The 12365-nt window shown below is 50.3% G+C and overlaps 1 protein-coding gene across 1 annotated transcript in view; it reads right to left on the bottom strand.

The window, feature by feature from the left end:
• The window catches only part of KCNMB2 (potassium calcium-activated channel subfamily M regulatory beta subunit 2), a 217774-nt gene that overhangs the window by 44307 nt on the left and 161102 nt on the right, over nucleotides 1-12365 (bottom strand). The window contains exon 4 of the mRNA XM_066590069.1: nucleotides 1481-1676. Within this exon, the coding sequence (XP_066446166.1) occupies nucleotides 1481-1676 (196 nt within the window). The remainder of the gene's footprint in view (nucleotides 1-1480; nucleotides 1677-12365) is intronic.

The following is a 12365-nucleotide window of genomic DNA, read 5'->3' as shown; positions in this document are numbered from 1 at the left end:
TTGATGGACATATGTCTTCTTCAGCCTAACATGCTATGTTACTATCTGAAAATGATGACTTCAATCTGAAAAGAGTTTTGTTCATAAAAGAACCACTTTATTGAATGGGCCATGCGACCTAGTCCCAAAATTATTTATTTAAAGTACTAAACAAATACTTAAAGATAAGCTACTAGATGGTTTCTAGGTAGAAGCTGTAGTTTTTTTAAATCTATGCTTCTACCTTGCATAGTAAAATGACTGCAAAAAAAGCGATTATAAAAAAGGAATGAAAATGCAGTATGTTCTAGTGATGTCACCCTCAAACTGCTTTAATCGACAAATATCATAGTGTTATATAAACAATGTATGTTAAAGCCCTCAGAGAAGCTTGGTGAAGCTGAAGGTAAAGTACTCTACGAAAATGTATATTGGCTGAAATCTGTTTCCTGCATTGCCTGTCTTTGTCAAGCATGAGCAAACTGATATCAGTTAGGCTGTTTTCGCTGCGTTAGGGCTCAGTTCTGGCTATCTGTATCTCTGCTCCATTTTTGGGGGGGAGAAACTGATGTGATCCCTTTTTCCCCCTATTTATTTTAATGGGGTTTTTAAAAAATGGAAAGGCTTAAGTTTGATTCCATTCCATCAGACTGCACTATACTATCCATCCCAAAAAAGGACACCTAACGGAATGGAAGCAAACGGTAGCATTTCCGTTTGCTTTACATTTTTTTGAAACCCTTTTGAAATCAAATGGGAAAAAACTGACTAGTTTTTTCCCCCATTTTATATCTGTTTCTCTCATCCAAAAATGGAGCACAGAGACAGAAATCCTGAACTGAGCCCTAAAGCAGCTGTGAAAGCAGCCCTACCCATCACGACTGTAAAAGTAACTTAAAGGGGTTTTCCAGAGAAATACTATTAAAGACCTATCCTCAGGATGGGTCATCAATAGTTGATCAACTGGGGTCCATTGCTTGGGACCACGACTGATCAGCTGAGTGGGCGCATGTCTCCGTGTCGACCTCTGTATAGTGGGCAGCACTTGTAACTGCAGGCATAGCTCTCATTGAAATCAATAGGAGCTGTGCCTGCAGTTGCAAGCGCCGGCCACTATATAAAGGTTGACGTGGAGGCTTCCGCTCCATCATCTGTGTATTTGCGGCACTGACAGCTTGTGCCCACTCAGCTGATCGGTTTGGGTCCTGAGCGATGGATTCCACCCGATCAACTATTGATGACCCACACTGAGGATAGGTCAACAATAGTATTTCCCTGGAAAACCCCTTTAACTTGCTCCAAATGTTTTTGGGAACCTTTGAGCAGATTCCAAGTATTCCTGGAATTTAACCTCCATATCAAGGAAGTTATGTGTTCATATGACAGCACATTTGTTATGACTTTGAAGCATGATAAAGTAAAGAGAAGACCACAGAGAAATGAGTAAAAAGTTCTTCATGCAGATCAGAATAGTAATTCGTGCCCTTCAAGAATCTCTTACCTCCGAATTAACTTTCATTGTCTCTTCATTGTGGTACAGAAGAATTTTTTGTCCTGAAGATGTCAGGTTGACATGTACCTGCAGGCACGGATACTGAGAGATTTTCCAGCAGTCTGGGCCACAACTAAAAGAGCAGTTGAACGTTTCTGTTATAGAAGCATTCACTAATGTGCACTGCGTCTCTTCTGTCCATACACTAGGGGAGATATAAAATAAAATATAAGAAAATCATAGCCTGGATGTCACACAGATAACTAGCATTTCCATTGATACCATAGTAAAAATTCTAACAAGCATGACTGACCTAAGCAGAGATAATGATTAGTGATGAGCGAACGTACTCGTCCGAGCTTGATGCTCGGGCGAATATTAGGGTGTTCGGGATGCTCGTTACTCTTAACGAGCACCACGCGGTGTTCGGGTTACTTTCACTTTCCTCTGTGAGACGTTAGCGCGCTTTTCTGGCCAATTGAAAGACAGGGAAGGCATTACAACTTCCCCCTGTGACGTTCAAGCCCTATACCACCCCCCTGCTGTGAGTGGCTGGGGAGATCAGATGTCACCCGAGTATAAAAGTCGGCCCCTCCCGCGGCTCGCCTCAGATGCCTTGTGAGTTAGCTGAGGGAAAGTGCTGCTGCTAGTGCTGCTGTAGGGAGAGTGTTAGGAGTGAGTGTAGGCTTCAAGAACCCCAACGGTCCTTCTTAGGGCCACATTAAACCGTGTGCAGTACTGAGCAGGCTGCTGTTAGCAGTGTTGCATATTTTTTTTTTTCAAAATCGGCTGTGCAGAGCATTGCGCCCTGCAGTAATACTACAGGGAGAGAATTGTGTAGGCAGGGCCAGAAGACATATATTATTGATTGAATATAGTCAGTGGGCCTTTTCTTAAAAAAAAAAAGGGAAAAATTCTATGTGGCCTGCCTCTGTCAGTCCTCAGCGTTCTGTGTACGTGTGTGGTGCGTGGAGATAGTAAAAAAATCATACGCAGCCAGCTACGTTTAACAGCAGTCTTGCGCCAATTTATTTCCTGCCTTCCTGGGAAAAATCACCGCTCTGCTGCACTTCATATAACTGCATTTCTGTGAAACAGATTTCTTATCTGATTGAATATAGTCAGTGGGCCTTTTCGTTAAAAAAAAAGGGAAAAATTCTATGTGGCCTGCCTCTGTCAGTCCAAAGCGTTCTGTGTACGTGTGTGGTGGGTGGAGATAGTAAAAAAATCATACGCAGCCAGCTACGTTTAACAGCAGTCTTGCGCCAATTTATTTCCTGCCTGCCTGGGGAAAATCACCGCTCTGCTGCACTTCATATAACTGCATTTCTGTGGAACAGATTTCTTATCTGATTGAATATAGTCAGTGGGCCGGCCTTCCCTTTAAAAAAAAAAGGGAAAAATTCTATTTGTCCTGCAGGCTTGCGCCAATTTATTTCCTGCCTGGGAAATCACTGGTAATACAGCATGCTGAGGGGTAGGGGTAGGCCTAGAGGACGTGGACGTGGCCGAGGATGCGTAGGCCCAAGTGAGGGTGTGGGCACAGGCCGAGCTCCTGATCCAGGTGTATCGCAGCCGACTGCTGCGCGATTAGGAGAGAGGCACGTTTCTGGCGTCCCCACATTCATCGCCCAATTAATGGGTCGACGCGGGAGACCTTTATTAGAAAATGAGCAGTGTGAGCAGGTCCTGTCGTGGATGGCAGAAAGTACTTCGAGCAAGCTATCATCCACCCACAGTTCTGCGCCGTCCAGCGCTGCAAATCCGAATCCTCTGGCTGCTGCTCCTCCTTCCTCCCAGCCTCCTCACTCCACTACAATGACACATGCTCAGGAGCGGGAAGACTCCCAGGAACTGTTCTCGGGCCCCTGCTCAGATTGGGCAGCTGTGGTTCCTCTCCCACCAGAGGAGTTTATCGTCACTGATGCCCAACCATTGGAAAGTTCCCGGGGTCCGGGGGATGAGGCTGGGGACTTCCGGCAACTGTCTCAAGACCTTTCAGTGGGTGAGGAGGACGATGACGATGAGACATAGTTGTCTTGCAGTGAGGTAGTAGTAAGGGCAGTAAGTGCGAGGGAGGAGCGCACAGAGGATTCGGAGGAAGAGCAGCAGGACGATGAGGTGACTGACCCCACCTGGTGTGCAACGCCTACTCAGGACAGGTCTTCAGAGGGGGAGGCAAGGGCAGCAGCAGGGCAGGTTGCAAGAGGCAGTGCGGTGTCCAGGGGTAGAGGCAGGGCCAGACCGAATAATCCACCAAGTGTTTCGCAAAGCGCTCCCTCGCGCCATGCCACCCTGCAGAGGCCGAGGTGCTCTAAGGTCTGGCTGTTTTTCACTGAGACGCCTGACGACCGACGAACAGTGGTGTGCAACCTTTGTCGCGCCAAGATCAGCCGGGGAGCCACCACCAACAGCCTCACCACCACCAGCATGTGCAGACATATGATGGCCAAGCACCCCACGAGGTGGGAAGAAGGCCGTTCACCGCCTCCGGTTTGCACCGCTGCCTCTCCCCCTGTGCCCCAACCTGCCACTGAGATCCAACCCCCCTCTCAGGACACAGGCACTACCGTCTCCTGGCCTGCACCCACACCCTCACCTCCGGTGTCCTCGGCCCCATCCAGCAATGTCTCACAACGCACCGTCCAGCCGTCGCTAGCGCAAGTCTTTGAGCGGAAGCGCAAGTACGCCACCACGCACCCGCACGCTCAAGCGTTAACCGTCCACATAGCGAAATTTATCAGCCTTGAGATGCTGCCGTATAGGGTTGTGGAAACGGAGTCCTTCAAAAGTATGATGGCGGCGGCGGCCCCGCGCTACTCAGTTCCCAGTCGCCACTACTTTTCCCGATGTGCCATCCCAGCCCTGCACGACCACGTCTCCCGCAACATTGTACGCGCCCTCACCAATGCGGTTAGTGGCAAGGTCCACTTAACAACGGACACGTGGACAAGCACAGGCGGGCAGGGCCACTACATCTCCCTGACGGCACATTGGGTGAATTTAGTGGAGGCTGGGACAGAGTCAGAGCCTGGGACCGCTCACGTCCTACCCACCCCCAGAATTGCGGGCCCCAGCTCGGTGGTGGTATGTTCGGCGGTGTATGCTTCCTCCACTAAAGCACCCTCCTCCTCCTCCTCAACCTCTGTCTCGCAATCTAGATGTGTCAGCAGCAGCAGGACGTCGCCAGCAGTCGGTGTCGCGCGGCGTGGCAGCACAGCGGTGGGCAAGCGTCAGCAGGCCGTGCTGAAACTACTCAGCTTAGGAGAGAAGAGGCACACGGCCCACGAACTGCTGTGGGGTCTGACAGAGCAGACCGAGCGTTGGCTTGCGCCGCTGAGCCTCCAACCGGGCATGGTCGTGTGTGACAACGGGCGTAACCTGGTGGCGGCTCTGCAGCTCGGCAGCCTCACGCACGTGCCATGCCTGGCCCACGTCTTTAATTTGGTGGTTCAGCGCTTTCTGAAAAGCTACCCACGCTTGTCAGACCTGCTCGTAAAGGTGCGCTGGCTCTGCGCACATTTCCGCAAGTCCCACACGGACGCTGCCACCCTGCGGACACTGCAACATCGGTTTAATCTGTCAGTGCACCGACTGCTGTGCGACGTGCCCACACGGTGGAACTTTACGCTCCACATGTTGGCCAGGCTCTATGAGCAGCGTAGAGCTATAGTGGAATACCAACTCCAACATGGGCGGCGCAGTGGGAGTCAGCCTCCTCAATTATTTTCAGAAGAGTGGGCCTGGTTGGCAGACATCTGCCAGGTCCTTGGAAAGTTTGAGGAGTCTACCCAGGTGGTGAGTGGCGATGCTGCAATCATTAGCGTCACCATTCCTCTGCTATGCCTCTTGAGAAGTTCCCTGCAAAGCATAAAGGCAAATGCTTTGCGCTCGGAAACGGAGGCAGGGGAAGACAGTATGTCGCTGGATAGTCAGAGCACCCTCCTGTCTATATCTCAGCGCGTTGAGGAGGAGGAGGAGGAGCATGAGGAGGATGAGGAGGAGGGGGAAGAGACAGCTTGGCCCACTACTGACGGTACCCATGCTGCTTGCCTGTCATCCTTTCAGCGTGTATGGCCTGAGGAGGAGGAGGCGGAGGAGGAGGAGGAGGATCCTGAAAGTGATCTTCCTAGTGAAGACAGCCATATGTTGCGTACAGGTACCCTGGCACACATGGCTGACTTCATGTTAGGATGCCTTTCTCGTGACCCTCGTGTTGCACGCATTCTGGCCACTACGGATTACTGGGTGTACACACTGCTCGACCCACGGTATAAGGAGAACCTTTCCACTCTCATTCCCGAAGAGGAAAGGGGTTCGAGAGTGTTGCTATACCACAGGACCCTGGCGGACAAGCTGATGGTAAAATTCCCCTCCGACAGCGCTAGTGGCAGAAGGCGCAGTTCCGAGGGCCAGGTAGCAGGGGAGGTGCGGAGATCCAGCAGCATGTTCAGCACAGGCAGTGCAACACTCTTTAAGGCCCTGGACAGCTTTATGGCTCCCCACCAAGACTGTGTCACCGCTCCCCAGTCAAGGCTGAGTCGGCGGGAGCACTGTAAAAGGATGGTGAGGGAGTACATAGCCGATCGCACGACCGTCCTCCGTGACGCCTCTGCCCCCTACAACTACTGGGTGTCGAAGCTGGACACGTGGCCTGAACTCGCGCTGTATGCCCTGGAGGTGCTTGCTTGTCCTGCGGCTAGCGTCCTGTCAGAGAGGGTGTTTAGTGCGGCTGGGGGAATCATCACAGATAAGCGTACACGCCTGTCCACCGACAGTGCCTACAGGCTTACACTCATCAAGATGAACAAAGCGTGGATTTCCCCAGACTTCTCTTCTCCACCAGCGGACAGCAGCGATACCTAAGCAATACGTAGGCTGCACCCGCGGATGGAAGCATCGTTCTGTATCACCATCCAAAACGATGACATTTCTGCTTCATCAATCTGTGTATAATATTCTTCCTCCTCCTCCTGCTCCTCCTCCTGAAACCTCAAGTAATCACGCCGAACGGGCAATTTTTCTTTGGGCCTCAAGGCTCACTCATATAATTTTTCCAAACAATTTTTATACGTTTCAATGCTCTTACAAGCGATGAAACTTAAACTTGAACCAATTTTTCGTTAAACTGGGCTGCCTCCAGGCCTAGTTACCACTTAAGCCACATTAACCAAAGCGATTAATGGGTTTCACCTGCCATCTTGGTTGGGCATGGCCAATTTTTTCTGAGGTACATTAGTACTGTTGCTACACCAATTTTTTTGGGCCCTCACCTACAGTGTAATCATAGTAATTTCTATGTTCTTCGCCTGCACTCATCGTACAGAAAGGTGTGTGGGGTTGGTCTACACTTTTGCTACATAAATGTAACTGGGGCCTTGTCTATACTGCAGCTACTGAAATGTGAAAGAGACTGTTATCTCCCTAAACTGCTGCAATGGGAATTGTTACTGGGGCTTGTCTTGAGTGCTACTATTACTGAAATGGAACTAAGACTGCGCTCCTCCTATACTGCTGCTTCGGAATTGTTACTGGGGCTTGTCTTGAGTGCTACTATTACTGAAATGGAACTAAGACTGCGCTCCTCCTATACTGCTGCTTTGGAATTGTTACTGGGGCTTGTCTTGAGTGCTACTATTACTGAAATGGAACTAAGACTGCGCTCCTCCTATACTGCTGCTTCGGAATTGTTACTGGGGCCTGTCTTGAGTGCTACTATTACTGAAATGGAACTAAGACTGCGCTCCTCCTTTACTGCTGCTTCGGAATTGTTACTGGGGCTTGTCTTGAGTGCTACTATTACTGAAATGGAACTAAGACTGCGCTCCTCCTATACTGCTGCTAGTGATATGTTAGTGGGGCCTGTCCCTAATACTACTGCTGAAATGTTAATAAATCTGGGCTCTGCCTATACCGCAGCTAATGGTATGTCACTGGGGTGTGGAAACAGAGGCTTCACAAAGACATGATGGCGGCGAGGCCATTTCACACCAATGCTGTTACTGTTAAGGTACATATAACCACGGACACGTGGAGAGGACACATAGTGCCTCCAAAACATCCCCCACCTCCTCCAACAATGAAAACATTCTTGGCAAATACCTTTGCATTGGTCCGTCTGGTGGCAGTCCAAGAATTTCACGTTTAACGACACTACAAGAGAGCACCACCACCATCCCCCCGCCACGGCCCACTTAATCATGGCCACATTCCGAAAACCAACTACATAAAACCGCGCTACTAGGTCCGCAATCACCACCACATTACCACCAACGAGGTTACTGTTAAGGTACATATTACCAGTCTGACTGGGGCATGCAGTGTGGGCCAAAGCCCACCTGTATTGTATCTGACGTTAGCTCTGTTGAGTAGGGCACTGCAATGGGATATATTTATGTACCACCGGTGGGTTCCAGGGAGCCACCCATGCAGTAGGTGCACACGGAGTTTAACCTACATCTGTCCACTTCTAAAGAACCCCAGTCTGACTGGGGCATGCAGTGTGGGCCGAAGCCCACCTGCATTAAGCACGACATTACTACCTCAGCTGTGTTGGGCAATGCAATGGGATATTTTTATGTACCGCCGGTGGCTTCCTGGCACCCACCCATGCTGTAGGTGCACACGGAGTTTAACCTACATGTGTCCACTTCTAAAGAACCCCAGTCTGACTGGGGCATGCAGTGTGGGTCGAAGCCCACCTGCATTAAGCACGACATTACTACCTCAGCTGTGTTGGGCAATGCAATGGGATATTTTTATGTACCGCCGGTGGGTTCCAGGGAGCCACCCATGCTGTAGGAGCACACGGAATTCCCATTGCGGAGTTGTACCTGCCTGTGACTATTTATAAAAAACCGCGGTCTGACTGGGGCGTGCAGACACCTTGACAGAATGAATAGTGTGTGGCACATAGGTTCCCCATTGCTATGCCCACGTGTGCAGCTCCAGATGGAGGTGGCACAGGATTGTATTTCTCATTGCTTCTGTACAGCATTGTGGACTATCGGCCCGCCCCTTTTATGGGGGGGTCGCTGCCTAGCCATGCCAACCCTCTGCAGTGTGTGCCTGCTTTTCCTGTGGCAGACGCACTTATAAATAGACATTTGGGTGGCGTGGCATGAGGGCAGCTGAAGGCTGCGCAGGGACAGTTTGGTGTGCGCTGTGGACACTGGGTCATGGGGGGGGGGGGGGCGTTTGGGCAGCATGTAACCCAGGAGAAGTGGCAGCGGAGTGTCATGCAGGCAGTGATTGTGCTTTGTTGGAGGTTGTGTGGTGCTTAGCTAAGGCATGCATTGCTAATGAGGGCTTTTCAGAAGTAAAAGTTGTTGGGAGGGGGGGGGGGCACCCACTCTTGCCGCTATTGTGGCTTAATAGTGGGACCTGTGAACTTGAGATGCAGCCCAACATGTAGCCCCTCGCCTGCCCTATCCGTTGCTGTGTTGTTCCCATCACTTTCTTGAATTGCCCAGATTTTCACACATGAAAACCTTAGCGAGCATCGGCGAAATACAAAAATGCTCGGGTCGCCCATTGACTTCAATGGGGTTCGTTATTCGAAACGAACCCTCGAGCATCGCAAAAAGTTCGTCCCGAGTAACGAGCACCCGAGCATTTTGGTGCTCGCTCATCTCTAATAATGATACTTTTGACTTTTCATTAGTAGTATTGTTGAAGTGACCATTGTTGACAAATATATCTAAGTATTCAGATAAAGGAGATTTGCACATTAGGCCATTTAGGCCTAGGAAGTCACATTAAACCCAGGTAAATAATATTGTAATAACTGCAACAACACAAATGCCTATACTCCTAAAGGCAAACAATTGAAAGATTGACAGTTTTAGCGATCATCTTGCATAAAGTGTTAATGGACACTAATGTCAATTAACAGTGGATCAGCTTCATTTGCATGTAAAAAGGCCCCGGGAGCTGTTTGCTGGCAGAATACAATATAATCTCCGGCTCCTGCAGAGAACACAGTTTGCGATAATCGTTGCGTGTAAATGGGCCTTAAGACCACTTTGACATAACAGCATTTAGATAAGTGTCGTATCCTGGAGTGTGAGCCGACACCAAAAAGAAAGTTTTTTTATACTTATCTAGTGTCTTATGATATGTGCTTATTAGAGATGAGCGAGCACCAAAATGCTCGGGTGCTCGTTACTCGGGACGAAAATTTCGCGATGCTCGAGGGTTCGTTTCGAATAACGAACCCCATTGAAGTCAATGGGCGACCCGAGCAGTTTTGTATATCGCCGATGCTCGCTAAGGTTTCCATTTGTGAAAATCTGGGCAATTCAAGAAAGTGATGGGAACGACACAGCAACGGATAGGGCAGGCGAGGGGCTACATGTTGGGCTGCATCTCAAGTTCCCAGGTCCCACTATTAAGCCACAATAGCGGCAAGAGTGCCCCCCCCTCCCAACAATTTTTACTTCTGAAAAGCCCTCATTAGCAATGCATACCTTAGCTAAGCACCACACTACCTCCAACAAAGCACAATCACTGCCTGCATGACACTCCGCTGCCACTTCTCCTTGGTTACATGCTGCCCAACCCCCCCCCCCCCCCGCACGACCCAGTGTCTACAGCACACACCAAAGTGTCCCTGCGCAGCCTTCAGCTGCCCTCATGCCACGCCACCCTCATGTCTATTTATAAGTGCGTCTGCCATGAGGAGGAACCGCAGGCACACACTGCAGAGGGTTGGCATGGCTAGGCAGCAACCCTCTTTAAAAAGGGCACGACGATAGCCCACAATGCTGTACAGAAGCAATGAGAAATCCAATCCTGTGCCACCTCCATCTGGAGCTGCACACGTGGGCATAGCAATGGGGAACCTATGTGCCACACACTATTCATTCTGTCAAGGTGTCTGCATGCCCCAGTCAGACAGGGTTTTTTTATAAATAGTCACAGGCAGGTACAACTCCGCAATGGGAATTCCGTGTGCACCCACAGCATGGGTGGCTCCCTGGAACCCACCGGCTGTACATAAATGTATCCCATTGCAGTGCCCTGGACAGCAGAGCTAACGTCAGATTAAATGCAGGTGAGCTTCGGCCCACACTGCATGCCCCAGTCAGACTGGGGTTTTTTATAAGTAGACACAGGCAGGTACAACTCCCTATTGTGAAGTCCGTGTTGACGAACAGCATGGGTGGCTCCCTGGAACCCACCGGCGGTACATAAATATATCCCATTGCATTGCCCATCACAGCTGAGGTAATGTCATGTTTAATGCAGGTGGGCTTGGGCCCACACTGCATGCCCCAGTCAGACTGGGGTTCTTTAGAAGTGGACACATGCAGTTACAACTCCGTGTGGACCGACAGCATGGGTGGGTGCCAGGAAGCCACCGGCGGTACATAAATATATCCCATTGCAGTGCCCAGCACAGCTGATGTAACGTCAGCTTTAATGCAGGTGGGCAAAAAATTAATTGGATTACACTGTAGGCGAGGGCCCAAAAAAATTGGTGTACCAACAGTACTAATGTACCTCAGAAAAATTGCCCATGCCCAACGAAGAGGGCAGGTGAAACCCATTAATCGCTTTGGTTAATGTGGCTTAATTTGTAACTAGGCCTGGAGGCAGCCCAGTTAAAATAAAAATTGGTTCAGGTGCAAGTTTCAACGCTTTAATGAGCATTGAAACGTATAAAAATTGTTTACAAAAATTATATGACTGAGCCTTGTGGGCCTAAGAAAAATTGCCCGTTCGGCGTGATTACGTCAGGTTTCAGGAGGAGGAGCAGGAGGAGGAGGATGAATAGAATACACAGATTGATGAAGCTAAAAGGTCCCCGTTTTTGATGGTGATAGAGAACGATGCTTCCATCCGCGGGTGCAGCCTACGTATTGCTTAGGTATTGTTGCTGTCCGCTGGTGGAGAAGAGAAGTCTGGGGAAATCCAGGCTTTGTTCATCTTGATGAGTGTAAGCCTGTCGGCACTGTTGGTTGACAGGCGGGTACGCTTATCTGTGATGATTCCCCCAGCCGCACAAAACACCCTCTCTGACAAGACGCTAGCCGCAGGACAAGCAAGCACCTCCAGGGCATACAGTGCGAGTTCAGGCCAAGTGTCCAGCTTCGACACCCAGTAGTTGTAGGGGGCAGAGGCGTCACAGAGGACGGTCGTGCGATCGGCTACGTCCTCCCTCAGCATCCTTTTACAGTGCTCCAGCCGTCTCAGCCTTGACTGGGGAGCGGTGACACAGTCTTGCTGGGGAGCCATAAAGCTGTCCAGGGCCTTAGAGAGTGTTCCCCTGCCTGTGCTGTACATGCTGCCTGATCTCCGCGCCTCCCCTGCTACCTGGCCCTCGGAACTGCGCCTTCTGCCACTAGCGCTGTCGGATGGGAATTTTACCATCAGCTTGTCCGCCAGGGTCCTGTGGTATAGCATCACTCTCGAACCCCTTTCCTCTTCAGGTATGAGAGTGGAAAGGTTCTCCTTATACCGTGGGTCGAGCAGTGTGTACACCCAGTAATCCATAGTGGCCAGAATGCGTGTAACGCGAGGGTCACGAGAAAGGCATCCTAACATGAAGTCAGCCATGTGTGCCAGGGTACCTGTACGCAACACATGGCTGTCCTCACTAGGAAGATCACTTTCAGGATCCTCCTCCTCCTCCTCCTCCTCAGGCCATACACGCTGAAAGGATGACAGGCAAGCAGCATGGGTACCCTCAGCAGTGGGCCAAGCTGTCTCTTCCCCCTCCTCCTCATGCTCCTCCACCTCCTCAATGCGCTGAGATATAGACAGGAGGGTGCTCTGACTATCCAGCGACATACTGTCTTCCCCCTCCTCCGTTTCCGAGCGCAAAGCGTCTGCCTTTATGCTTTGCAGGGAACTTCTCAAGAGGCGTAGCAGAGGAATGGTGACGCTAATG

This window comes from Eleutherodactylus coqui, chromosome 1 (assembly GCF_035609145.1).
Source record: "Eleutherodactylus coqui strain aEleCoq1 chromosome 1, aEleCoq1.hap1, whole genome shotgun sequence".
Taxonomy (NCBI): domain Eukaryota; kingdom Metazoa; phylum Chordata; class Amphibia; order Anura; family Eleutherodactylidae; genus Eleutherodactylus; species Eleutherodactylus coqui.
Note: the sequence above shows the minus strand (reverse complement) of the source record. Positions and strands in the feature narration are given on the sequence as shown.